This window comes from Ostrea edulis, chromosome 3 (genome assembly GCF_947568905.1).
Source record: "Ostrea edulis chromosome 3, xbOstEdul1.1, whole genome shotgun sequence".
Lineage (NCBI taxonomy): Eukaryota > Metazoa > Mollusca > Bivalvia > Ostreida > Ostreidae > Ostrea > Ostrea edulis.
The window spans coordinates 39,098,971-39,126,306 of NC_079166.1; the positions used below are offsets into that span (position 1 = coordinate 39,098,971).

The 27,336-nt window shown below is 35.4% G+C and overlaps 1 protein-coding gene across 1 annotated transcript in view; it reads left to right on the plus strand.

Annotated features, from left to right (window-relative positions):
* The window catches only part of LOC125673088 (coiled-coil alpha-helical rod protein 1-like), a 40,689-nt gene that overhangs the window by 1,087 nt on the left and 12,266 nt on the right, over positions 1-27,336 (plus strand). Inside the window, exons 2-16 of the mRNA XM_048909354.2 lie at positions 318-459; positions 625-661; positions 5,097-5,524; positions 6,240-6,375; positions 7,601-7,708; positions 7,830-7,882; positions 8,015-8,102; positions 9,030-9,140; positions 9,378-9,484; positions 10,520-10,632; positions 10,787-10,877; positions 12,345-12,463; positions 12,658-12,728; positions 13,675-13,792; positions 20,826-20,927. Coding sequence (XP_048765311.2) covers positions 318-459; positions 625-661; positions 5,097-5,524; positions 6,240-6,375; positions 7,601-7,708; positions 7,830-7,882; positions 8,015-8,102; positions 9,030-9,140; positions 9,378-9,484; positions 10,520-10,632; positions 10,787-10,877; positions 12,345-12,463; positions 12,658-12,728; positions 13,675-13,792; positions 20,826-20,927 — 1,824 coding nt within the window. The remainder of the gene's footprint in view (positions 1-317; positions 460-624; positions 662-5,096; positions 5,525-6,239; positions 6,376-7,600; positions 7,709-7,829; positions 7,883-8,014; positions 8,103-9,029; positions 9,141-9,377; positions 9,485-10,519; positions 10,633-10,786; positions 10,878-12,344; positions 12,464-12,657; positions 12,729-13,674; positions 13,793-20,825; positions 20,928-27,336) is intronic.

Below are 27,336 nucleotides of genomic sequence, written 5' to 3' on the forward strand. Positions count from 1 at the left end.
AAATAGTTATCAGGATTCGTTAATAAGTTTGTTTGTCTTTGTTAATTTTTTTCAATCTACAAAAAAATTGTTGGGTCCATAAAAGGCAATGTGAAGCTTAGTCTTCTATGGACTTATTTACAACTCAAGAAATTTCTTTAGACAATGAGAACAAACTCAATAAGTGTTTTGTTTTTCTCAAGGACCAGTACATTTAATTAATATGTAAATATGTATAAGAAAGAAATCATAAGTAAAGAGACATTCCAGATGCTATGTTGCTGTTTAAATGTTGTTACTTGCCATCTAAAAAAAATTTGGTTACGTATTTGTTGTAGAGGTTTACACAGACCATGATAAGGTTGATTTACTACCACCATCAGCATTTGAGACACATACCGTGGATGCAGCTTGGAAGGAATTGGCCAGAGCAACTAATGAAGTCATGTCACTTAAACTGGAAAACCAGAAGCTTTTAAGGTAACAGGAAGCATGGTGAAGTATTATGGGTTATATTTGATACCATGAGTCTTTGTATTTCAATGTCAGCATAAAATACTTTCATAAAATTTCAATCTGTATTCAGTATTTTGTTATTATGCTATGTGCATATTGCATTTACTGACCTCTACTGATACTTTATAGGGAGAAGACACCTATGCCCCAATTTATTCCACAATTTGTAAGTTATCTTTATATCATCTTCTACTTATCTTTGTGTGTATTTATATATGATTGCGCCCATGACAAAAGGGCCCTTATGGCAATTTTTACTCATTTTCACTTTTTAGCAGATTCTGATAGATAATAGGTAGAGGATTCAAAATATGAAATTTTATAGCCCTCCTTCACTTCTAAGACGTATTTTTCTGCGTTTGAGGCACTTATATATTTCTAAAGCATCAGCGTAACGTTATGACGTTCTTGGCGTCATTCCTAGAACAACATTTAATCTGAAATAAACAAGGTGTTGTAAGTCTTAATTTCATTTCCTTAATTGTTTGTGTGTGTATTGTGTGGGAAAAAAAAGCTCAAATGTTTAGGCATTTAATGGTTTTAAATTTAATATGATACGACTTTAAGGAAAATCAGCTTTTCACTGTTTTAGTTTTTAAAAAATATATAAAACATGAAATATATCGTATTTTGCCAAATAAAATACGCATTGCTATTTGATACGCACCCCCTTTTTGAGTCTGAGAATTGAGGAAGAATCGCAGCTCGTGTGTATAATACGCGGCAAAAATTCTTACCAAGCGGTAATCTTGATTTTATTATTTGCGATTAATTTCACTGGAATTGTATGTGGAAATAATGTACGTCCTCAATACAGCGGAGCAACATTTTAAGAAATGGCAAACATGCCTTATAGCGGTAATCTTCACTGAGTATCTTCTGGGAGAAATGTAGATTTCAGTAAAGCACGAGATTTTGTAGCATTTCTATTAAAAATTTAACAGACTATATATTTTCTCCGTTTAAACTTTAAATCATATAGCCGACGTTATATATATAAATTCAAAATATTGAATGGGCATTCAATATGTTGTAATTGACAAACTACCGAAGCTGCGAAAAATGGTGTACAGAGATGCAATATACATGTATCAACCCCACTCAGTAATTATCAAAATTATGATAATCAAAGCCAAAAGTATAATTGGTGCCGTAGAGAATTGGTGCTCCGTCTGTAAAGAAACAATTAAATGGTAGTGAAACGGGGAATTCAAACATAACAATCCGAAATTTCGCTGTGTTTAAGATGGGTAAATTACGTCACTCGTTTACTGCGAAAGAGAAGTTAAAAGTAACTGCATTTGCCCAAACGCACGGAAATCGTGCAGCATGCAGAAAACCAGGCTACAGAGAGAAAACTTACAACATCTACCCTTAGGGATCAAATGGAAAAAAACATACACATCTCTCTCTCTCTCTCTCTCTCACACACACACACACTTACACGCAGACACATCATACATTTACATGTAACATGTACCAAATGAACACATTATAACTTCTCAACTACAGCTGAACACTTTTATATCCTGATATATTTGTAAGAAATTCACTACATGGTACTTAAAACATTTGTAAAATATATCGCTTTATTCACTCTAGCTTCTTGGATTTTAGCTATTGAAGTGAACACCTCACCGATGCACTCTCAAGTGAACACTTTTATTTACACGCGGTCAGTTAAACACTCTAAAAAACAAAGCCTTTGACACACACGGTCAATTAAACACTCTGATACACGGACAATTAAACACTCTGACACACACGGTCAATTAAACACTCTGACACACACAGGCAATTAAACACTCTGACACACGGGCAATTAAACACTCTGATACACGGACAATTAAACACTCTGACACACACGGTCAATTAAACACCCTGACACACACAGATAATTAAACATCCTGACGCATACTGGTGCATGTAATTAAACACTCTGACACACACGGGTAATTAAACACTCTGACACACACGGGTAATTAAACACTCTGACACACACGAGTAATTAAATTTTCTTTAACAAAGCACTCTGGTGCAGAACACATCCAGGAACCTCCCCCCCCCCCCCCTAAAAAACCAAAAAAAAACAAAAAAAAAACCCAAAGAACAAAAAACTCCACGTAATCAAACTTGACCAACATACATGTACAGTCTACCAAACAAGTAGCACACGAAGACAATCTTACAAATGAGAAAAATATTGCCAAAGTATGTTTATTATTATCGATATTGTTGATAGTCAATGCATTGTCAACAGTCTTCAAAGGGGGTAAATATTAAACGAGTATCAAAATCATTTTTTTTTGGTAGGTTTTATCATTATTTTTTTTTTAGTAGTTGTCTTTTTTTCAATTTCTCTATTTTCAGTGAGTATTTGTTTTCGATATCATAATCAATGCTTCCTAAATTATACTCTAAAAACCAGCAACGTAGAACCAGGGTGGAGGTGGGGAGGTGAAGGTGTCCTATTTTTGATAAGTTATGTTTTTCCTGTTTTTAATTACCCCAAATATTTTGCATTCGAAGTTAGGGAATGATAACACTATTTAGGTTTCAATTCTTATATCCATGCATTTGGTTTTAATTTTAAAAATTATTATCTAATTTTTTTTTTTTAATTTTGCTTGTTTGTCAATGATTATTCGAAATTCCTCTGCGTTCTTTTATTTTCTTTTTAACCCAAACATTCCCTCCAGCTACCCCTCCCCCCTGGAAAATTATAGACCTACTGTCTGTCAGAAACCGTCAAAAGACCAATGACTGTAAATGTGTTAATAACTTATTCATCTTCCAAAAACCCGGCTTCAAATGAATTTATAAAACCGGAAAGATATATAAATCCTAAATATATGTTACAAAGATTGCACAATCTGACTTCAAATCTGATAACAGGCGCGGATCCAGGAATCGCGGTTAGAGGGGCGCACTTTTTTTTAGACAGAGGGTGTGGGGCCGTCTTGAGGCCCCTAATGGGTCCAGGGCGAAGGCCTTGTTGGGGGCGAGCCACCGGGAGCTCGTGGATTTTACAGTTTTTATGAGGGGTGAAATATGTCTCATACATGTAGTCCTTTTCACTATTTTTTGTAATTTTTTGATAGGGCGAAATTAATAAAAATGAGTCATATTTTAAGGGGTTTTTTGAAGAAAAAATTAAGTTCTCCCAATAAAAGTACTTTAATAAATCAAAAGATTTGGTCATTTATTTCTCCAAAAGTGGAAGAAATTATTGTTTCTTTTATTGTTTACATTTTTCTAAACTAGATGCCACTATTTACCTTAAATTTGAAAATTTTAGTGGGGACGCGCGCCGACTGCGCCCCCATTAAATCCGCCACTGGCTAATGTGATATATTTGCGTCTGCTAATAATTGTTTAATAAACATGTAGCTGGCAAGTGAACTTTTCATATTTGGTTAAATCAACACATCAATTCAGTGTCCGGGGGTCCGTGTTTGCCCAGCTTGGCCCATCTATTTAATTGCTTACGGGATTTATGAGATTGATCACTGTTCGATGGTCGTTATCTTCACCTTTCATTTTCCTTTGGGGTACCTCAGTAACTAAGTTATTGTTAAAGAGTTATCTCTCTTAAATTTATAAATAGAATTACCAGACGCGCAGATTTTTCATACAGAATGTACTAAACTCAAAAATATTCAAATTTTTCATGACTTTTTACTACTCTGTAAATTATGTACAACAAATAAGGAATTATGATAGGGTATAACCTCATAAATTGGGGATGTATCACAAATTGTCTGTTTAACATCGACTTGACAGTGTACACATTGCCGCAGCCGAGGCGGATCATGAAATTTTAGAAAGTGGATTCAACTTTTGTATTGAAAATTATGACTCATTCAGGATTAATTATTCAAAGAAATAAACACAACCTTAGATTAACCTTCATGGATTTGCGCTGCAATATCTGCTGTTACCTAAATGTTTTATTCTTGCCGGTCTGCTGTCGAAAGAAACCGACGCGGAACATTCAGATTCTTAAAATTAAATATAATAAATTCTATAAATATTTCATTCAAACCTATTGTTTCCAAATTGTCTTTTTGGTTTAGTTTAAAGCGTGCATATCTTATAAGCATAATTAAATCTAACACGTGGTTTTGAATCATGTGCGTGTACATATGCATCTTTACGAATGGTGCTAGACCTACGTAACGTCAAATCTTTGTGACGTTATTTCTTTGTTCTCTTGAATATGCCATAAGGACTTTTTGTCATGGGCGCAATCATATTTCATAGACAAGTATTCAAGCAATAAAATATAAATTTTATATATATAGATAGATAGATAGATACATAGATAGATAGATTACTTATATTTTTTGAGACTTTAATTTCCATGTTCTGGTCTCTTGTTGGATAAATCAGCATGTTAGACCTTATTTTGACAAGACAACCTCCACAAATTAATGCAGAATAAAGTTGTACAGTAATATGATTAATTATACAGTGGTGATGAAATGAAGTCTTTTGTGGAATTTCTTTTTTAGAGAATTTATTCATCATCTTCATCTGTGAAAGAAATTTAGAAGAATTGATCACGATTTAGTTACATGTATCAAGTAATTTGTTTATAGGGAACAAGAGTGAGAGAAGAAATTTCCAAAGATGAAGAAAGAAAGTATATAGATGAAATAATTAAACAGAGCAGTGAGATATCAGACTTAAAGAAAGAAATCCAGGTGTTAAAGTCCAAACACAAGGAAGAGCTGCTAGAGATAGAGAAACAACAGACTTACAAGGAACGGCAACAGGTACAGCGATCTGCTGAGTTAGCCGCGGAATTAAGGACTCTGGAGGAAAGATACGACATGGAAATCAACAAACTGAGTTGTGACCACCAGAGACAGACTGAAGAACTAGAGGGTATTATACAAGGATTGAGAGATGAACTGTCCTCGACACTGTCAAAGTCAAAGTCAAGGTCAGAAGAGCTTGAGTGTCAGTTGAAGGAGACACAGGAAGAGTTGTCCAGGAAAGTGGGAGATCTTGAGGCAGAACTTAGGTAATGGGCAGATACTAGTATGTCACAAATCAAAATATTATTACAGTTTAAGTGGTGGAGAAATACAAGGTATAATTCTGTTCGTGGACTTATATTGGAATTAAGTTTCAGCAGTCTTGTTGGTGTGACAAGATCGCTGATTTATGGTTGCGTGAAAATATGAAAATCTCTTTTCATCCATTATCAAATAGAGAACAAGTTCTAAATCATGATTATGCCAAATAGGGCATCAGCTCCAATTGCTCCAAATCTTAATTATGTAGAAATAAGTTTATATAAAGCACATCAATAATGTACATAATTGATAGTTGTTTTAAATTATTTAGTCACACATGATAAACAAAAACTTGCATCTCTCAATACTTTCTATGTTGTAGTCTAGTCATATAATAAATAAAAAACTCATGTCTCTAATCACTTTTGGCTAGGTCTTGCACTCTAGCTGTAAATAAAGATGGGTTTCTAGTAGCTAGTTTCATTGCTTTGAATTATTCAATCATATGATAAAGCAATTATTGACATTTTTTAGTCAATACAATGATTTAGCTATCATTGAAGTATGATATTCGCCTTGCTTTCCAGGCTTTTACTTAGCTACATGTAAATCATCCTATTGACCGATAAGATATAAACATGGCGTATTTTGTAAGTAAATGCACAATATGCGCCCAGAAAAAAGCTTGTGAAATGAATGTGCATTTTGTTCTGATGACAGATCTAAAAACCAGACTGTAGAAAACCAGTCCAAACAGGTGTTACAGCTGAAGAATTACATTGGAGAATCAGAAACTATTCCCAGGCCTGTGGAGATCTGGAGAAAAGAGAAAGAAACCCTGGAAAACAGACTCAAGGTTAGAGGACATGTACATATCTACCTTAACATGTGTGCATTATGTACATGGCATCAAAACTTTCTATCAAGTGTATTGAAACATTATATGCTATAATAGAGAAAATGTTCAAAGATTTTTTAAAAAATCTCTGATTTCAGGATTGAAATGGGCAATACCATATGTACATGAACATGCATAACTCAAACTATGGTTAGTGTGAAAATGAGGATGAACACTCCTTGTCTTGTTGTTATATACCAATGCTTTGTACATGATCTCATTATACCCCCCGCAACAAGTTGTGGGGGGGTATACTGGAATCGGGTTGTCCGTCTGTCTGTCCGTCCGTCCGTCTGTAGACGCAATGGTTTCCGGGCTCTAAAGCGTTATCCTTTCCACCTTCCGTCACCATATCATATATATGGACTACCCATGGGATGAAGATGTTCCCTATCGATTTTGGGGTCAAAAGGTCAAAGGTCAAGCGCACTGGACATCGAAGTAGCAATATACTTTCCGGGCTCTAAAGCGTTATCCTTACCACCTACCGTCACCATATCATACATATGGACTACCCATGGGATGAAGATGTTCCTTATCGATTTTGGGGTCAAAAGGTCAAAGGTCAAGCGCACTGGACATCGAAGTAGCAATATGCTTTCCGGGCTCTAAAGCGTTATCCTTACCACCTACCGTCACCATATCATACATATGGACTACCCATGGGATGAAGATGTTCCCTATCGATTTTGGGGTCAAAAGGTTAAAGGTCAAGCGCACTGGACATCGAAGTAGCAATATGGTTTCCGGGCTCTAAAGCGTTATCCTTTCCACCTACAGTCACCTTATCATACATATGGACTACCCATGGGATTTTTTTTTTCTTTATCGATTTTGGGGTCAAAAGGTCAAAGGTCAAGCACACTGAACATCGAAGTAGCAATATGGTTTCCGGGCTCTAAAGTGTTATCCTTTCCACCTACAGTCACCATATCTTACATATGGACTACCCATGGGATGAAGATGTTGCCTATCGATTTTGGGGTCAAAAGGTCAAAGGTCACGCGCACTGGACATCGAAGTAGCAATATGGTTCGGTTTGTCATGCCATTTGTTTTTTACACTCAGAAAAGAAGTAGTTTATACCTATTACCAACACCCTTTGGGAGATTGGGGTAAGCGGGGGGTATTCTTAGTGAGCATTGCTCACAGTACCTCTTGTTGACAAATGTCTCTGTTTCAGATTTCTGAAATAGACAGGGAGAATTGCCAGTCTAATCTACAGCTGTTGAACATAAGACTGAATTCCATGAAAGAAATTCTAAACCTGCAGGAGGCTGAACTATCAAGGGTAGGAAATTGGTTATTCCAATCATAGATGAGACTAGACAGTGTTTGATTGAGAGAGGTTTTGAGCTTGTGTAGGTATTCAGTATGGAAATTTTATATCATTGTTGTTCATATTGTTGCAGGCCAACAAAGAGAAAATGGATAAAACTAAACAAGAAAGCCTACTTCTTACAAGGTACAAATACATGTTTGATGTTTTCTAAAATCATTTATAAGAGTTTTCTCCCTTAACACAGCCTCTGTAGGAAAATTGACATTTGAAATGTTTGGAAGAAAGCAATATCATGCTTGGTTTTATTTTGTAAAGGTGGAGAGAGAAAGTTTATGAACTTTTGGTACAACAGAAATCAGTGACCATTGTCCAGAAGAAAGATGACCAGAACTGGCAGGAAAAGGTCAGTCACCGATACTGTAGATTTCATATTTTACGCGAGTACTTGGCGAAATGAGTTGTATACGTCAAATCGCGTGAACATGAATTCACATGTCGTCTGTTAATCTAGTTTCTTACATGTATCTTAGCAACAGAAATCAAAAGCAAGTACTTATGTTAATCAAGAGTTCTTGCATGTATCTTAGCAACTAAAAATCAAAAGCAAGTAATTTTATTTTACCCCTCTCACGAAATTATGCATTAATAAATTCCTCGCCTACATTTTGGAATCTACAGTAGTATAACAGGAGACGTAGAGGACTGTGTTTATTTCTTAAGTTTTTATCACAATTAAAGATACATTGTACATGTACAAGTTTGTATTATATCACCAGATACTCAATCATAGCCATATTATGTGTTATTTAAGGTAATTCCACCCTTCTAGAATTATAGGTTCAATCTTAGAATTGATTGTTGATTTTTCAAATAATACATCTTAGTAATAAATAAAAATGATAAAATAAGTATGTTGTGGAATTACTAAATTTTTTATCAATTAGCACACATATACCTGTTATCAACGTCAGAAAATCGCAATTTTCCTTAAACAGCATTATCAAAATTTCACAATATCTGGTTAAAACGATATAATAGTATTGATAACAATTTCAAGAAACTGTTTCTTTAAAAAAATGTACAAAATGTTTGTGAAAAATAAAGGAAGTCTGTCTCATAATGGACTTGATGAAGGATTCTATGAAAACAGAGTTATTGCCCTTGGATTCAATATTTTCAAACATATAACTATTGAAAAAGACTCCAAAATTTTTTTTATGTTCCTGTCATGCATAAATCTTAATAAATCATTGACTTTGTGAAATCTTATGACATCACTACATTAAGTAGGAGAATGTTTAGTTATGATAGCATGATATTGCTGCTACAGGTGTGCAACCTTCAGAATCAGCTGACTTCAGCCAATAACCAGATAGTGGTTCTGAGTCACTCTCTGTCGGACAAACAGGCACAGCTGGACATGGAGAAAAATAACAACAAGGTAAGACTGGATTCAGATTGAACTAATGAGAAGAAAATATCACTCTAACCTAATTCTTTTATGGGAAAAAATTTCATATGTTATATGAATCTAAAGCAATTAGCTAGTAAAATTAGTTAAGAAAGTAAAAAGTCAGTTCAGCTGTAAATTTTGTACTCTGACTGGTATAGTTCCTACATACAAAATTGAATGAAAATAAGAATGAAATTTAAACATAATTTTTTTTTACACTAACAGCAATTACAACAGGAAGTGAATGCAGCCCAGCAGATGGCACTAAGTCTGGATGACAGGCTCCATGAGAATACAGATACCATGAATGTACTCTATCAGTTCTCTGAAAGGTAGGGTAGCACCATCACTTGCATGAAAAAGGTAAAGATAACAAACTATGATCAAATCTTATAAATCCTACAAAAGAATACAAAATGCATTGTAAGGCAAACATGGTCCTCTGGAAACACCAGAGGTGGGATCAGGTGTTTGGGATGAGTAAGCCTCCCCTGTTGACTGGTCGCATTTGCTGTGGGACTTATATCTTGATCAGGTAAACGGAGTAATCCTTAGTTAAAATCCTGATGTAAAGAATGGCCTAACATTTGGTATGCATCATATCAAACTGCATTTGACTTAATGACAGGTTTAATTTGCAGATGTGATTATCATAACAACCATAGAATTTGTGAAATGCTGACTTTAAATGAGACTGTTGAAACCCCTGTAACATCATCTTATTTGTCAATAACTTTCCTCAGTTTAAAAATTTATCGCATGCAGAACATGCTCTTGTGTATCAAATCAGTTAAGAAACATTTACACTATAAGCAGGCAATAATGAAATATAGCTACATAAATATGGGTAATTGACAATGGAGAAGCTGATGTCATTGTCAATGTTTTAGTAATGTATCCAAATGTGGAAGACTCTGTGTTGTCTATTATGCAGTTAAACAATTGTTATGTTCCTCTACTGATATTGCATATTTAGGACTCCTGCGTGAGGGGTTCCAGTTTGATGATGGGGCTACATGGTTTATGCACTGGAAATTCATTATATCTGTAAAACCTTTTGTACTCCTCAATATTTAAAATATAAACTGGGTGCATGCTTTTAATGAGATTTGAGGCTTTTACCAAAATTTTTGTTAGGAGCGATAGTTTTGCAATGTGAGTATGTTGGTTAATAAGTGCATCAGAGTTTAATTTAGGAAAAATATGGTGTTCAAATATGCAGTTTTTCAAATATGTTGTATACCCAATTTTGGCTGTATCCCTTGCCATATGGAAATGAGTCTCTTTAAGAAAGCTGTGGTTTGATGAAAGTTACCAAAATATCATATTTTATAGAAAACTGAAAAGAACTTTCCTTATTCTTTTAGCATCAGCAGTAAATTTGAAGGGAATCTTGGAATCATGCAAAGCATCCTGGGATCGCTGAAGGCCTATGGTCAAAGGATCAGCTTTGCTAGTAGCCGGATAGAGGTTTTACAAGGTATTCCCATTTAAGTTATCTTTGCATGTCACAAATTGTCTGTAGAATATGAATATGGCATGCTGATGTAATCATGTAAGAAAAGGGATTGTGGATGAGTTATGCCATTAGCAGCTCAAATTGAATGGTGATTGAAAGACTTTTTTTCTACAAGGAATTTATGGAAGAAATGAAGCCATGAAGAAAATTAAAGGAGACGGTGAAGATGTAGATGACCTTTCTAGAGGTCAGAATACAACTGAAAGGTACAATTATTTAAATTTCTCATCACATTTAAATTAGTACAGTGGTGACATCAGAGGATAAAAAAGGGTCATATAGCGGATAATTTGCCGTGTTGGAAATGCTGGCTTATTTCCAGATGACGGAATTTTGCTGAAAATAAAAGTTGTTATTTAGTACTGAAATTTCTTTTCATAGGAATTATAATTGCTTATGATAAATATGTCAGAAAATAAAGCACCAGTATTATAGGGTTATTGAACTTATATATTAGTGAATATTTGGCACGAGTTGGCTGTCAAAATGCACGAGCTTGCGAGTGCATTTTGACAGCCAACGAGTGCCAATATTCACCAATATAAGTTCAATAACCCTTTTATTATATAGCTAAAGTATTTAGTTGTTAAATTATATCCTTTTTCACTCAAAATACTCCAAAATAGACGAGAATTCATCAATATTGGCATCTAAGGTGAAAGTGTGCAATATCAGCATGCATTTCTTAACTGTTAACCCCATCATTATGACTTGTTTATGTCGTTACAGTAAGGTCAATATTGAACGCTCATACTCGGAATGTTTCGGGCGCATACAATTTACATTATGCAAAGTTAGCATTCATTAAATTCTCAGGATATTGAACGCTAACATTCTCTAGATTTTACGTAGATTTTATAATAGACTATTTATTAGCTGTATAATAATTCAAACTACTGGTTTTTAGAAAAACTGGCAAAGTCTTCCCAATGCCAAAATACAGTAGCATACTCTGATATCCTTGAACTGAAAGTGTGTGCTTCTGTGATGTGGCAAAATTGAGAAGTTTAGTTGTTCGACAAAAAGTAGTTTTATGCTCCTGCCACGAAATGGTTGGGGCAGGTAATGTTGCTCCTTCCTTTCAGTCTACATTGTAGTTGTGTTCAGGGCTTTAATTTTTATACCCGCAGATACTGAACTGATTTTCATTGTGTATGTGTTGACGAGTTACAAATGAAGTGTTAGGTTTGTTCTACCTAAATCACGTGCAGCAGGATTTTGGCCCTATGAAGATGTTGTAGAATTCACATTTCTCTAGAACTTTTATAATGCGCTTGAACACATCGAGCTGGTTTTCATTGGAAAAACGTAAATTGATGGGTTACAGGTAAAGTTTGAGTTTCATTCCAGATGAATTATCTTAAGTTTAATTTTGGCCCTTCAACTTTGAATTTTCCCTGGAATTGAATGTTTTTGACTTTTTCTATATGCATGAACCTATGGATATTAATCTCATCGAAGTGTGTAGTTTTGGCAATTTTCAGATCAAACTTAATGTCATTTCCATTTGACATTGTAATTAACTACAATAGGTTATACTCATATTTCCTTGTCCACTGGAGGGGGTGTTTGACACACCTTGACATATTTGCTAAGACCTGTGTTATCTGATAAAAGATCTAGGTGCTATTAGTTATTCAGAGTTTTATCTTGTAATCCTGTTTTTTGTACAGTGTGTCGTACGTATCATTAGAACTCGAGCAAGTGATGAGGGAACGAGATGGACTCGCTGCTCAGTTAAAACAAGATGCAGAAAACTGGAGTGAGAGACTGCAGGCTGCTACAGTTAAATGTAAGAACACCACCATAGGAAGAGAATTCTACATGAATTATTGCCGTCTGCCCCTGTTAATGTAGAATTGCCTTTATGTGGTGTAATTTGAATACGTTATTGTCAAGTGCCTCAACTGATAAAGGAACACTTCTTTATGCAGTGAATTTTAAGATTTTATTGAAGATTGATATTTAAAAGTATTGCTGTTTCAGGTGGTGAAGAGAACAAGACTTTAAGAAAGACAGTGGAAGACTTAGAACAGGTGCTACAAGAAAAGTCCCAGGTCAGTCATTAATGAATTCAGGGTTTTCTCTAAGATTGAAGGTAAGGTTTAAAAAGTAATTTTGGTGTCCTTTACTCTCTTCATATCACAAACTGAAAGTCCAAGAAGCCAGGAACTTATGTTTTAATGCAGGTGATGTTGGTGGTAATTGTGGTGGTGGTGGTGGTGGGGGGGGGGGGGGTCCCAGCTAGGTCTCAGGGACAACTTCCTCATTGTAATTCATTGTAACTGTGTAATCTAAAAAAGACGATCAATGTATAACCATGCTAGGTGTATAAGTGGCTCTAACTTAACCCCCGTTAGTTTTAAGGACCCGTTTGATGGTTATTCAATGTGTATGTACATGTACATGTAGGTGACAGTAAGGAAATTTGATTTAGACATGGCTAGTTTACTAGTCACAATGGGTGCCCAAAGTGCCAATGACAATTACCTTAAGAAATAGGATGCAAGTCCAGATGATAGGAAAAAGTGACCCTGCACTAAGCTTAATGCCTATATAACTTAAAATATTGATTTTTGAAAACTAAATTATTGCTTATCCAGTGTAGAAATTTCATTGCAGTTGTATCTTTAGATAACACATGCATGTGCACTGAATTTTGGTCGGGACTCATACTTGAAGTGTTTTTTGGGGGTTGGATTTAAAAAAAAAAACTGCTTTGCAATTTAAAATGTAATCATATATTTTGAAAATGATCAGCATAATGTACAGTTAATCTATGTTGTGGTTGGAGTGCCAAGTATTTTTTCCTGCAGTTGTTTTGTAAGTTCTTCATGGATAAAATCTATTTAGTTATATGTACATGAAAGCCTAATCCAAAATTTGTTGTTATTACCCATCATTTAGGGGTGGATAGGAAGGGCTGCTCTAATCTCTTTTTTAATAATGGCCTTTTTATATATACATTTTGAACATTTTTTGAATTGATATTTCATTTTCCAGAAATGTTGTAATCTAGAGGAATTGTGTGAAAAACTGCAGGGTGAATTGGATGAGGCATATGATAACATTGATCATTTGAAGACGGAGGCAGCCAAGAGGGAAGTGGGACTTGAACAAGGTAAGCATTGAATGTCTGATACAATGAAGAGAAAGTAGGGCTAGAACAAGGTAAGCATTAAATGTCTGATACATTGAAGAGAAAGTTGGGCTAGAACAAGGTAAGCATTAAATGTCTGATACATTAAAGAGAAAGTAGGGCTAGAACAAGGTAAGCATTAAATGTCTGATACATTAAAGAGAAAGTAAGGCTGGATCAAGGTAAGCAGTAAATTTCTGTTACAATGAAGAAAATGTTGGGCTAAAACAAGATCAATCTAATTAAAATCAGATCCTAGGATACACTCACAATCGCTATAATAGGATCTGACATAACGCCATTGGGGGTCATGTCCTCATGACCTTTTGCTTGTAATATTCATGAGAACTATCAGCCAGTCAAATTGCGCCATACAGACAATGATGGCTATTCAGGCGGTTCCAGGCAATTCGTAAACAAGTTACAGTAATCGCTTTCCTACGAAGTTTATTACACACTATAAAGGTGTTGTTCTCGCATAAGGAATTCTAAACTTTTGCAATAATGCCGAATCTATTTCGTTTATACAAACAACAAAACGTACAATATACAATATAAAATACACCCAAATTAAATTAATTGTGAATTGCAATTTATGTATGAATAGGGATAGGTACGATTTGAATAGTTTTCAAGATGGTTTTCTTAATTAACGCGAGGAATATAACGCCAGTCGACGTAAACGGTGCATTGTGACGTTACTTCTGACTGTGATGTGTTTTCTTTCAAACCAAACAATCACAGCTATTTTCCTTGAATTGTAAACACCGACGGTTTCAAAGCCGACGCCCTGATTGGCTGATATAAAGTTCATCTGCACATGACCCCTAATCGGGTTATGTCAGATCTTCTTACGCAAAGTATACGGCGCAGAACTAAGAAGTCTGATTTTAATTAGATTGAAACAAGATAAGCATTGAATGTCTGATACATTAAAGAGAAAGTTGGGCTAGAACAAGGTAAGCATTGAATGTCTGATACATTAAAGAGAAAGTAGGGCTAGAACAAGGTAAGCATTGAATGTCTGATACATTAAAGAGAAAGTAAGACTGGAACAAGGTAAGCATTAAATTTCTGATAATAATTCCATAATTAGGTGTTTATAGTTCAATCTCCTGATGTATTACGAAAACAGTGCATGCCAATCAAGATATTGCATCAATTCATCTTCATAGTATTTGCAATGCAGAATTAAACATAAAATGAATGAAAAGCATATGAACAGATAATTAATAAAATTAAGTGAACTACGATATATATTTGGGGTCAGTTAATATTGGTTGGTTCAAATTACAAGTAAGAAGGTTTATATATATAGACACTGCCTGTTGCCTAATCCTATTGTGTTATACATGTAGATGAAAGATGTGTGAAGTAAATCACAAGCATGCACATGTTTGTGTGTAACAAATGCATATACATGTAAGGAAGAAAAAGAATGACTGTGAATTTCCAACAATATATTTCTATGATGGGAGCCTTTACCATACACTATATCCTCAGATAAAAAGACACAGTCAATCATAAATATCAGACAATACACTAGAGATTTCCCGGTAATTGTTTTCAGATTTCTTATTTGCTTACATTGGATGATAGCGAGAAAAATACCTATCCTGTAGGGAAGATGTATGACAATTTAATTATGCCTGGATATACATCTGTGATTTGATGTCACTTAATTGTTTGGAATTCTGTTCAGTTAATAGAAAGTGGTTGTACATGGAGTTTATGATATTAATGAACAATTCTGTGAAGCAAAAATGAAAAAAAAAAAAGCACTATGACATTATTTAATTGCATTTTCCTATTTAGTGCATTGAAATGAATAATACTTTTAAAAATGTCAACAATCCATAATTTACTGAATATAGGTAAATGATTAATGATATTTATTAAGGTAATTTGTCCCTCAGGTAACAAAAAATGAAGACGTAGTTTTCCATTGATCGTTCAGTTTTTCTCTGGTATATGTTATTGTAATAAAGAATTGAACATTATATACCACATCGTCACAAGCCACGCCTACTTTCCCTGCTGAGGTAGGATAGGCACTAATGGACTCAATAACCTTGGTTAGCGACAATGTATATTCCATTTTATCATATACTTGGTAATGATTATGCAGATTCTGCACTGCGTAATACGGGTGACGTCACAACAGCCGATATCAACGACCGGTCCGAAAATCCATATCACATATCAGACCGGCGTGCAAAAATGCATATCAAGCCGAAAATTACGTATTTGCTTGTAATAATCAGTGTATCAAATTTTTTACCATAGTAAATCAATGTATCAAGGTGTTTACTGTAGTAAAACAATATATCAAAGTTTTACCATACATGTAGTTAACCAATGTATGTATTAAATTAAGTTTTTATTGTTGTCAATCAAGTCTTTACCATTATAGTAAATCAAAGGTTTTACCATAGTAAATCAATTGGTAGGCAGTGTATCAACTATTTCTTGATCTTTCTCAAAAGTGCAATAGATTAACCCGCATGTGATAAAAAGAATAATACCATCATGTAAAAACAGCCCTCGAACCCTATATCAGATTGTTACCTCCCCCACTCAAAAACACTGTACTGTATGTATACAAGATTTATCAATAAGTATAAAAAAGTGCAGTATATGATAAATAGAATATAACATGCTAAAATCCATATCATATGTCATATCAGCCCTCGGGCTCCATATCAACCCTCGGGCTCTCGGCCCTCGGGCTGATATGGGGTCACTCGGGCTGATATGACACACAACATGGATTTTAACATGTAATATTCTCTATGTATCCAGGTAATCTTATGAGATTATTTATCATTACCAAAGCAGTGATTATAAAAAATAAAGTCTTCAAATCTCATTTATTTAGCTTTTTCCCCATACAATGTCTGTTGACTTGTTTACTGTGCAACAAAATATTCATATAGTTGAAATGATCAATAAAATCAAAAAGGAAATGCATTGTATCTAGTAATATAACAAAGATTAGGTATGAAAAAATATTTTTCAAAATCAATTTGGCTTTGTGATTCTTGGATTGTCCTGCAAAGTCTCTGTAAATGAGTCATAGATACCATTAGAACCCATTCTCTGATGTGCAAGCTCTAGGTATTTGAAACAGAGTTCTGAAAATGATATATATTTACACATGCAATACATGTCAAACCAAATGTGGTGATGATCAGAGCATGTTAATGAAATCAATGAGGTAAAGGTATTGGTTGCTTATATGAAGATTTAACAAATCTAGATGCTTCGTGAATATATTCAGAGGACTTTGCTTGGAAACAAAGTGTTCAGATTAACGTGACCCCCACTGTATATTAAAAGAAAATTATAGGGCTGGAACAGGGTAATAATATCTGTATTATGATCATATACAATATAGTAATGAATTATAATTATATACAATAGAGTAATGAATTATAATTATATACAATATAGTAATGAATTATAATTATATACAATAGAGTAATGAATTATAATTATATACAATAAAGTAATGAATTATAATGATTTACAATATGGTAATGAATTATAATGATTTACAATACAGTAATGAATTATAATTATTAGGTCACCTGAATTCATTCAGGTGACCTATTGCTATCTGTTTTTGTCCGTTGTCGTTCGTCGTGCGTCGTGCGTTAACATTTGAACATTTTCAGCTTCTTCTCTGAAACCCCTGAACCAATTTCAACCAATTTTGGCATATAGCATCTGTGGGTGGAGGGGAACAAAAATTGTGAAATTCGTGGTCCCTGCCCCCCTGGGGCCTGAGGGGTGGGGCAAAAACCATCAAAATGAGTGTAATTTTAAAAAATCTTCTTCTTTACTCCTGGACATCAAGAAGCCAAACTGTGGGCATAATTATAATGAGCGTTGAGCCCTCTACCAAAATTGTGAAATTCATGGCCCCTGGGGCAGGGGTTCTTGTGTTAGGGTGGGGCTCTATTGGTCATATAGTGAAAATGTAGAAATTCTTTGAAAATCTTCTTCTCTGTCTCTGGGTATTAAGTAGACAAACTAATAGCATGGTAATGATGAGCAAGGATGCCTCTTTATATCCCCCGCAACAAGTTGTGTGTGTGTGTGTGTGGGTGGGGGGGGGTGGGGGGGGGAGTATACTGGAATCGGGTTGTCCGTCCGTCCGTCCGTCTGTAGATGCAATGGTTTCCGGGCTCTAAAGCATTATCCTTTCCACCTACCGTCACCATATCATATATATGGACTACCCATGGGATGAAGATGTTCCCTATCAATTTTGGGGTCAAAAGGTCAAAGGTCAAGCACACTGGACATCGAAGTAGCAATATGGTTTCCGGGCTCTAAAGTGTTATCCTTTCCACCTACAGTCACCATATCATACATATAGACTACCTATAGGATGAAGATGTTCCCTATCGATTTTGGGGTCAAAAGGTCAAAGGTCAAGTGCACTGGACATTGCAGTAGCAATATGGTTTCTGGGCTCTAAAGCATTATCCTTTCCACCTACAGTCACCATATCAAACATATGGACTACCCATGGGATGAAGATGTTCCCTATCGATTTTGGGGTCAAAAGGTCAAAGGTCAAGTGCAATGGACATTGAAGTAGCAATATGGTTTCCGGGCTCTAAAGCGTTATCCTTTCCACCTACAGTCACCATATCATATATATGGACTACCCATGGGATGAAGATGATCCCTATTGATTTTGGGGTCAAAAGGTCAAAGGTCACGCACACTGGACATTGAAGTAGCAATATGGTTTCTGGGCTTTAAAGCGTTATCCTTTCCACCTACAGTCACCATATCATACATATGGACTACCCATGGGATGAAGATGTTCCCTATCGATTTTGGGGTCAAAAGGTCAAAGGTCACGCGCACTGGACATCGAAGTAGCAACACTCAGAAAAGAGGTAGTTTATACCTATTACCAACACCCTTTGGGAGATTGGGGTAAGCGGGGGGGGGGGGGTATTCTTAGTGAGCATTGCTCACAGTACCTCTTGTTAAAAATTGTGAAATTCATGGCCCCTGGATCAGGGGTTCTGGTGCTAGGGTGGGGCTCTATAAGTCATATAGTGAAAATGCATTATTTCTTTGAAAATCTTCTTCTCTGTCCTTGGGTATTAAGTAGACAAACCAATAGCATGGTTATGATGAGGAAGGATGCCTCTTTCAAAATTGTGAAATTCATGGCCCCTGGGTCAGGGGTTCTGGTATTAGGGTGGGGCCCTATTGATCATATAGTGAAAATGCATTTTATTTCTTTGAAAATCTTCTCCTCTGCTGCTGGGTATTAAGTAGACAAACTAATAGTATGATAATGATGATCAAGGATGCTTCTTTCAAAACTGAAATTTATGGTCCCTGGGTCAGGAGTTCTGGTGCAAAGGCGGGGCTGACCACATAGCTATTCAATGTTTCTTCCATCCAAAAGTAAAATTCTTATGTTTAAACACAAACCTAATTCAAACATTGGAAGGTTGTTACATGATACTCAGGTGACCTATAAGGCCCCTGGGCCTCTTGTATATAATATAGTAATGTATTATAATTATTTACAATATGGTAATGAATTATAATCACATATAAGTAATGTATTATAATGATTTACAATATAGTAAAGAAAAGTAGGGCTATAACAAGATAATGGTATCTGTATTATAATTATATACAATATAGTAATGAATTATAATTATATACAATATAGAAAAGAAAAATATGACTAGAACATGATAATAGTATCTGTATTATATAAAAATTATGCACAATATAGTAAAGAATCATAATTATATACAATTTAGCAATGAAAAGTAGGCCTAGAACAAGATAAAGGTATCTGTATTATAATTATATACAATATAGTAATGAATTATAATTATGTACAATATAGTAATGAATTATAATTATGTACAATATAGTAATGAATTATAATTATGTACAATATAGTAATGGATTATAATTATGTACAATATAGTAATGAATTATAATTATGTACAATATAGTAATGAATTATAATTATGTACAATATAGTAATGGATTATAATTATGTACAATATAGTAATGAAAAGTAGGGCTAGAACAAGATAATAGTATCTGTATTAGAATAATAGTATTAGTACTAGTGTGACCTGTGGAATTACATTGTCGGTACAGGTAATCAAGGACACACTGCCTCTGAAACATTTGATACATTAGAGAGATAGGTCAGGAATAGAAACACAGAGACAGGTCATGAAGAGGAAGCAGGCTTTGGAAATAAATTTTCAGCGATTGTCAGTTTCTGTCATTTTATGGAGGTGGACGTGCTGATACTGTAGTGTAGAGGGATATAAAGAGATTATGTTTCGTCATTAGGATTTGGAATGAAGGCCTGCACTCATTCCATAGATCACTGATTTGAATCAAGGCAATGGTCAAAATGTCAGGATTATACTTAGTAATAAATCAGACCACTGATGTTCTTTGTTAATGTAGTATCAAATATTATCTTAATTTTCAATGTTAAATCACAGTATTACATACATGTATCTTACAGAGAACAAGTTAAAGAGTGTATTGTTGTTAGCAGTACCCAACAGGAAAAAAATGATCTTGTATTCATATGATGATTTTTTTACCTGCTGAAAATATTGCTCCTATTCACAATCTGACATATTTTGCAACATTTTGCGCAATGTAAAGTATGCATAACATACTCGTTATAATAAAAAAATAGAAATAAAATTGTGAACATTTCTAACCAACTACATGTAGTACTAGTATACCTTTAAAATAAAACACCTTCATGGTATTTTGAAACGGTGAATACAATGTGAATGACCTTAATGTCTTTCTTTTGGCTTATGAAAACAGTTCATTTTAGAGGATAACTGTTAATAGTCTTTGAAGGTATAGACTGAGATAGAAAATTGGGATGTTTGAGCTTGCATTGCAAGGAAAAAGATTATCCTAACTACTGTAGCAAACAGTGAATTGAAATACAGTGACAAATACCTTTACACATTTACAGTGGTGACAGAGCAAAAATCTGAGATTGAGGCAGAATTCCGAGAACAGTTGGCTGAGTACGACAGAAAGTTGAGTGATGCTAAAAGAGAACACGCCAAAGCAGGTAGGTGAAACGGTCAAGTCACTGACCACGTGTAAGGAGTGTTTGTAAAATGGTCACTTCACTGACCATGTGTAAGGAGTGTCGGTAAAATGGTCAAGTCACTGACCACGTGTAAGGAGTGTCGGTAAAACGGTCAAGTCACTGACCACGTGTAAGGAGTGTCGGTAAAACGGTCAAGTCACTGACCACGTGTAAGGAGTGTCGGTAAAACGGTCACTTCACTGACCATATGTAAGGAGTGTCGGTAATACGGTCATGTCACAGACCACATGTAAAAAGTGTCGGTAAAACGGTCATGTCACAGACCACGTGTAAAGAGTGTCGGTAAAACGGGCACTTCACTGACCACGTGTAAGGAGTGTCGGTAAAACGGTCACTTCACTGCATGACCACGTGTAAGGAGTGTCGGTAAAACGGTCACTTCACTGACCATGTGTAAGGAGTGTCGATAAAACGGTCACTTCACTGACCATGTGTAAGGAGTGTCGGTAATACGGTCATGTCACAGACCACGTGTAAAGAGTGTCGGTAAAACGGTCATGTCACAGACCACGTGTAAGGAGTGTCGGTAAAACGGTCACTTCACTGCATGACCACGTGTAAGGAGTGTCGGTAAAAAGGTCTCTTCACTGACCACATATAAAGAGTGTCGGTAAAACGGTCTATTCACTGACCACGTGTAAGGAGTGTCAGTAAAACGGTCACTTCACTGACCACGTGTAAGGAGTGTCGATAAAATGGTCACTTCACAGACCACGTGTAAGGAGTGTCGGTAAAATGGTCACTTCACTGACCATGTGTGAGGAGTGTCGGTAAAACGGTTACTTCACTTACCATGTGTAAGGAGTGTCGGTAAAACGGTCACTTCACTGACCACGTGTAAAGAGTGTCGGTAAAACGGTCACTTCACTGACAACGTGTAAGGAGTGTCGATAAAATGGTCACTTCACTGACCACGTGTAAGGAGTGTCGGTAAAACGGTCTCTTCACTGCATGACCAAGTGTAAGGAGTGTCGGTAAAACGGTCATGTCACAGACCACGTGTAAAGAGTGTCGGTAAAACGGGCACTTCACTGACCACGTGTAAGGAGTGTCGGTAAAACGGTCACTTCACTGCATTACCAAGTGTAAGGAGTGTCGGTAAAACGGTCATGTCACAGACCACGTGTAAAGAGTGTCGGTAAAACGGGCACTTCACTGACCACGTGTAAGGAGTGTCGGTAAAACGGTCTCTTCACTGCATGACCAAGTGTAAGGAGTGTCGGTAAAACGGTCATGTCACAGACCACGTGTAAAGAGTGTCGGTAAAACGGGCACTTCACTGACCACGTGTAAGGAGTGTCGGTAAAACGGTCACTTCACTGCATGACCAAGTGTAAGGAGTGTCGGTAAAACGGTCATGTCACAGACCACGTGTAAAGAGTGTCGGTGAAACGGGCACTTCACTGACCACGTGTAAGGAGTGTCGGTAAAAAGGTCTCTTCACTGACCACGTATAAAGAGTGTCGGTAAAACGGTCTATTCACTGACCACGTGTAAGGAGTGTCAGTAAAACGGTCACTTCACTGACCACGTGTAAGGAGTGTCGATAAAATGGTCACTTCACAGACCACGTGTAAGGAGTGTCGGTAAAATGGTCACTTCACTGACCATGTGTGAGGAGTGTCGGTAAAACGGTTACTTCACTGACCATGTGTAAGGAGTGTCGATAAAATGGTCACTTCACTGACCACGTGTAAGGAGTGTCGGTAAAACGGTCTCTTCACTGCATGACCAAGTGTAAGGAGTGTCGGTAAAACGGTCACTTCACTGACCACGTGTAAGGAGTGTCGGTAAAACGGTTACTTCACTGACCATGTGTGAGGAGTGTCGGTAAAACGGTCACTTCACTGACCACGTGTAAGGAGTGTCGGTAAAACCGTTACTTCACTGACCACGTGTGAGGAGTGTCGGTAAAACGGTCGCTTCACTGACCACGTGTAAGGAGTGTCGGTAAAACGGACACTTCACTGACCACGTGTAAGGAGTGTCGGTAAAACGGACACTTCACTGACAACGTGTAAAGAGTTTCGGTAAAACGGTCAATTCACTGACCACGTGTAAAGAGTGTCTGTAAAACGGTCACTTCTCTGACCACGTGTAAAGAGTGCCTGTAAAACGGTTACTTCTCTGACCACGTGTAAGGAGTGTCGGTAAAACGGTCACTTCACGATTAAGATCCCTCCTTGCTCAAAGGCCGTAAGCGCCGAACATAGGCCTAAATTCTGCAGCTCTTCGCCGGCAATGGTGACGTCTCCAAATGAGTGAAATATTCTCGAGCGGGACGTTAAACAATATACAATCAATCAATCTTACCCAGAAAAGATGCTATAACTTATTGTAAATTTCGAACTTGTAATCACCACTTACCTATTGAAAGTAGTCGCTAAGAAATGAACTCACCAGAAACAAAACTTAGTAATGCGTGTAAAATTGGTGATGAATTTCACCGCACGTGTGATAGCTGTAAGGAAACAATGTTTATCACTAAAACAAAAAACGTTCTAAAAATATTATCACATTTAAGGATATAATGAATTCAAACAAGCAATCTTCTCTAAGAAAAGTGAGCTCCTTCATAAGAAATAATGATAAAGCATGGTTCCAGCCATGACTACTCAAATCTTTAAAAATTGCAAAACTAGTCAATCTCCTTACTCACGCATGCTTTTAAACAAATAAGGATTGGTTAATTATCATCACATTTATGTAAAATTATACAATTGTGCTGGGATGAATAAATAATTCAGTTCAGTTCAATGAGTATGTGAATGCTAGTAAGCCCCAATTTAAAGCTAGAGGTAACGCCGACTATAATTGTGTAACCGGGTGGAATAATAACATTAAACCCGGTGCTGTGGGTTAAAAATTGTATCTTTATTGTGGCGATGTAACTTAAAATTATTGTTGCGTGACCCTGAAATGCAATCAAAGCTATGAATGCAAGAACGATAACTCTGCATAAGAATTTTACAATCAAGGTCCTTATCAAAATATTAAAAGATAGTTTAAAATACATAGAAATTATAAATTACAATAATTTCTTAAATCAATAATCTTTCCCTAAGCTTAGCATGAATAAGCTTATCATAATAAAGAGTTTATGATATACACAAACTGAATAAATTCTAAATAATAGATGATTCATGTTAAACTGCTAAAGTACATGAATTGAACAAAAAGAAAACTGACTATAATTAAAGTGCTTTAACAATTTGCATGTGTAATACTGAATTTATTGTAAAATTTACAACATTTCTACAATTAACCTTACCTCCCATGAGGTGCAAAGGTCTGTGCAAATATAAAGCAATCCTCCTACTTTATAGTATGTGTTGCTGTTCTAAATATAATAAAATAGGTATATACTGTAGAGTTATAATTTATTGCATGAATGAATATTTACTCTTAAGAATTTATAAAGTGTAATACGCGTACATTCATTCTCTCCTCTAAAAGTTAAACACATTAATTTGAATCTTATTTAATTATATATTAATATGTTATATATCAATTATTTACAGCATTCGTACAAACTTGCAAAGATCATTCACTCCCTCATATTGTCTATCATTCAAACATTCACTCAGACAAGATAAAGTAGTGAAAATAAAGAAATAGCGCATCCTAAGTTTAATACTAACCTTCTCAAATAGAATAAAGCTCCATCCAATAAATCAATCAACTAGTAAGGAACAAACTACTATGGCAAACTTTTATCAACAACCCTTCTATGCCACTTAAGCATGAAAACAAGAATACCTGTCCTCAAAAGAAATTTCCCTCCTAAAAACCATGGGACCAGACTAGAGTGATCTATAAATAGTAACAATTATCCTAAAGAAAAACCTTTTCTGCTTGGTAAGCAGTAAAATTTAATAAGTAATGAAATAACAAGACAAACACAAGTCATAGTTATAATAATGATTTCAATTAGATAAAACTTTATTCTCATATCAAATTTCAAAACTCTGTAAAGAAATTGAATTAAAGCAATTTATTTGCAATAAATGAAATCCCTGAAATAAAGTATTAAAAACGTGTAAAATTTCACTCTATTACAATTGTTACAAAACAAGTCTCACACCTATCGGCCTACTTATGGAAGAGGGGTGAAACTGATACAACTAGGTACCTGGCTGCAGTCACATACCATAGGACATTGTTATAAATCACTAGGGGCTAGATCTTTTTAAAGCGCTAAGCGTAGCTGAGCTTTATTGTCGCCTGTTGAATTTTGCTTTCGTCATCACGTTTCCGGTTTTTCGCCACCTATGGGCAAATTTATGCATCGCTGTAGTAAACAAGTCGTGTTTAAATCAGTCGTAATTTTGCAACCGACCGAGAACGGGGTTTATATTCATATCCGTAAGGGCAATTTTGAGCAGTTGTTCGGCAATATAGTTCGTTGGACAACGGATAAAATATGTATCAAAAGGTGACATTTTTGCAAATCATATAAGTATACTCATTTACTAGTCTCTGACAGGAGAAATTAATGGAGTTGAACATTTTGCTATTATTTCAATAGGTAAACATACCGAAGGTAAAAACATTGAAAAAGGTAATATGTTTAATCATGATAATGTATTTACCAATTATTTTAAGCGAAACCGGAAACCTTTTTTGTCTTCATCTGGTGTCAGACTTTTTTTGTTTTGTTTCAACGATTAGAATAAAGATCTTAGGGGAGGGAAAAGACAAAAGGTAAAAAATTATAGGTCTGCGTTTACGGAAGACGATGCCTCGATTTCAAAACACGGCCTGGAATTTTACGAGGACTGTTCACTGAACTACATGTACATCTGATTAGTGTGAGATAAAGGTTTCCATTGTGTCAAGCATGAATGTAAAATGGTTTGCGGTCCACAGCATGAAACACACAATGAAAAGTAATCGTGTTCTCAATTTGTTTTTAAACATAAACAATTGACAATAACAGGAGTATGCTATTTCAAAATGTACAAAGGATGAAGGAGGGGGGGGGGGGGCATGCTTTTATTGTCTGTGTTTTCCGTCCCCACATTTTTTCTGTGAATGATCTTTTCACATTAACAAAATTAAAATTTTTCGGCGAGATGCCTCTTTATTATTTCTAACAGGAGCAATATTAGTAGTGAAGATTTTCATTAACGTTTATGGAGACCGACACCCTCTCCCCGTTAGGAATATGATGATACCAAATAGATATATAGTCCGTATATGAGTTTACAGCATTTAATATATAGGTGATATGATTATGGAGATTTCTCTGGCTGACTCCCTAAGCTTTTTTCAAAAGCTAGACTTGTCAATATTAGACTGGTTCTTTGTTAAGGGACCAGTCAAGGTTAGTTGCATATAACAGAAGGTTTGAACATTACCGTTTGAAAATTACTTTTGTAAATGTAACTTTTAAGTGCCTAGCTTGGGATTCTCATTGAGCTTATACATTTACATATTGTAAATATGTTTATTGCGAGTCACTTCAGTTATGAGTTTTTTCATATTAGAACTCCTACACAAGCAGTGAATATTGTGCTTTTATGCTAAAGCTATTTGTATTTTCATATAAAGAACTTTTTTCATAAGATTCAAACGATAGCAATGTGTATTGTGTCTCATTCAGACCAAAGAAAATCAAGTGAGTTTACTTCGCAATATGAATATGATCTTTTACACTAGGACGGTAATACACACGTTGATGAGTACAGTGTATAATTACTTGTGTACAAAATCTTAAGTCTTTGGGGGTTAGATTTACATATCAACGAACAATCACTATGTAAATCCATGCACGTATATATTAATCTAATTTATTACATTATAGATTTGGTATATTCCCTTGCACTAACTTTCATGTTAAAAATGAGTTCTTTCCATTCTTGTTGATAGAGCAGTATTCAGTTTTAAAATTATCAATATTGCACATGTATAATGAACATCTTTAAAAAAAATAATAACTTCCTAGATTTTGCTTTCAATTGTACACGTATTTATCTGGCTTATTTGGATTCACATTTTTCGACATCTTATCAGTGAAAGCCTGAGACTTATTTGAATTAAAACTGAATATTACGAAACAAATCAAAACATTGGTTTTTTTTTTAAATTGTGCAATGTAGTTACCCAGTTCTAATGATGCCATAAATCATATACAAGATAGAACAAAAATAATGAAGGCAAAGTAGAGATTGTTCAATCATGATAAATAGATTAATTGCATCTTGTTTAACATCCCTCTGGAGAATTTTTCACTGATATGGAGACGTCACCAAGACCGGTGAAGGGCTTTATTTAGGCCTATGCTCCGCGCTTACGGCCATTGAGCAGTAAAGGTTCTTTGGCGTGCCACACCAGTGGCGGATCTAGAGGGGGGGGGGGTTACGGG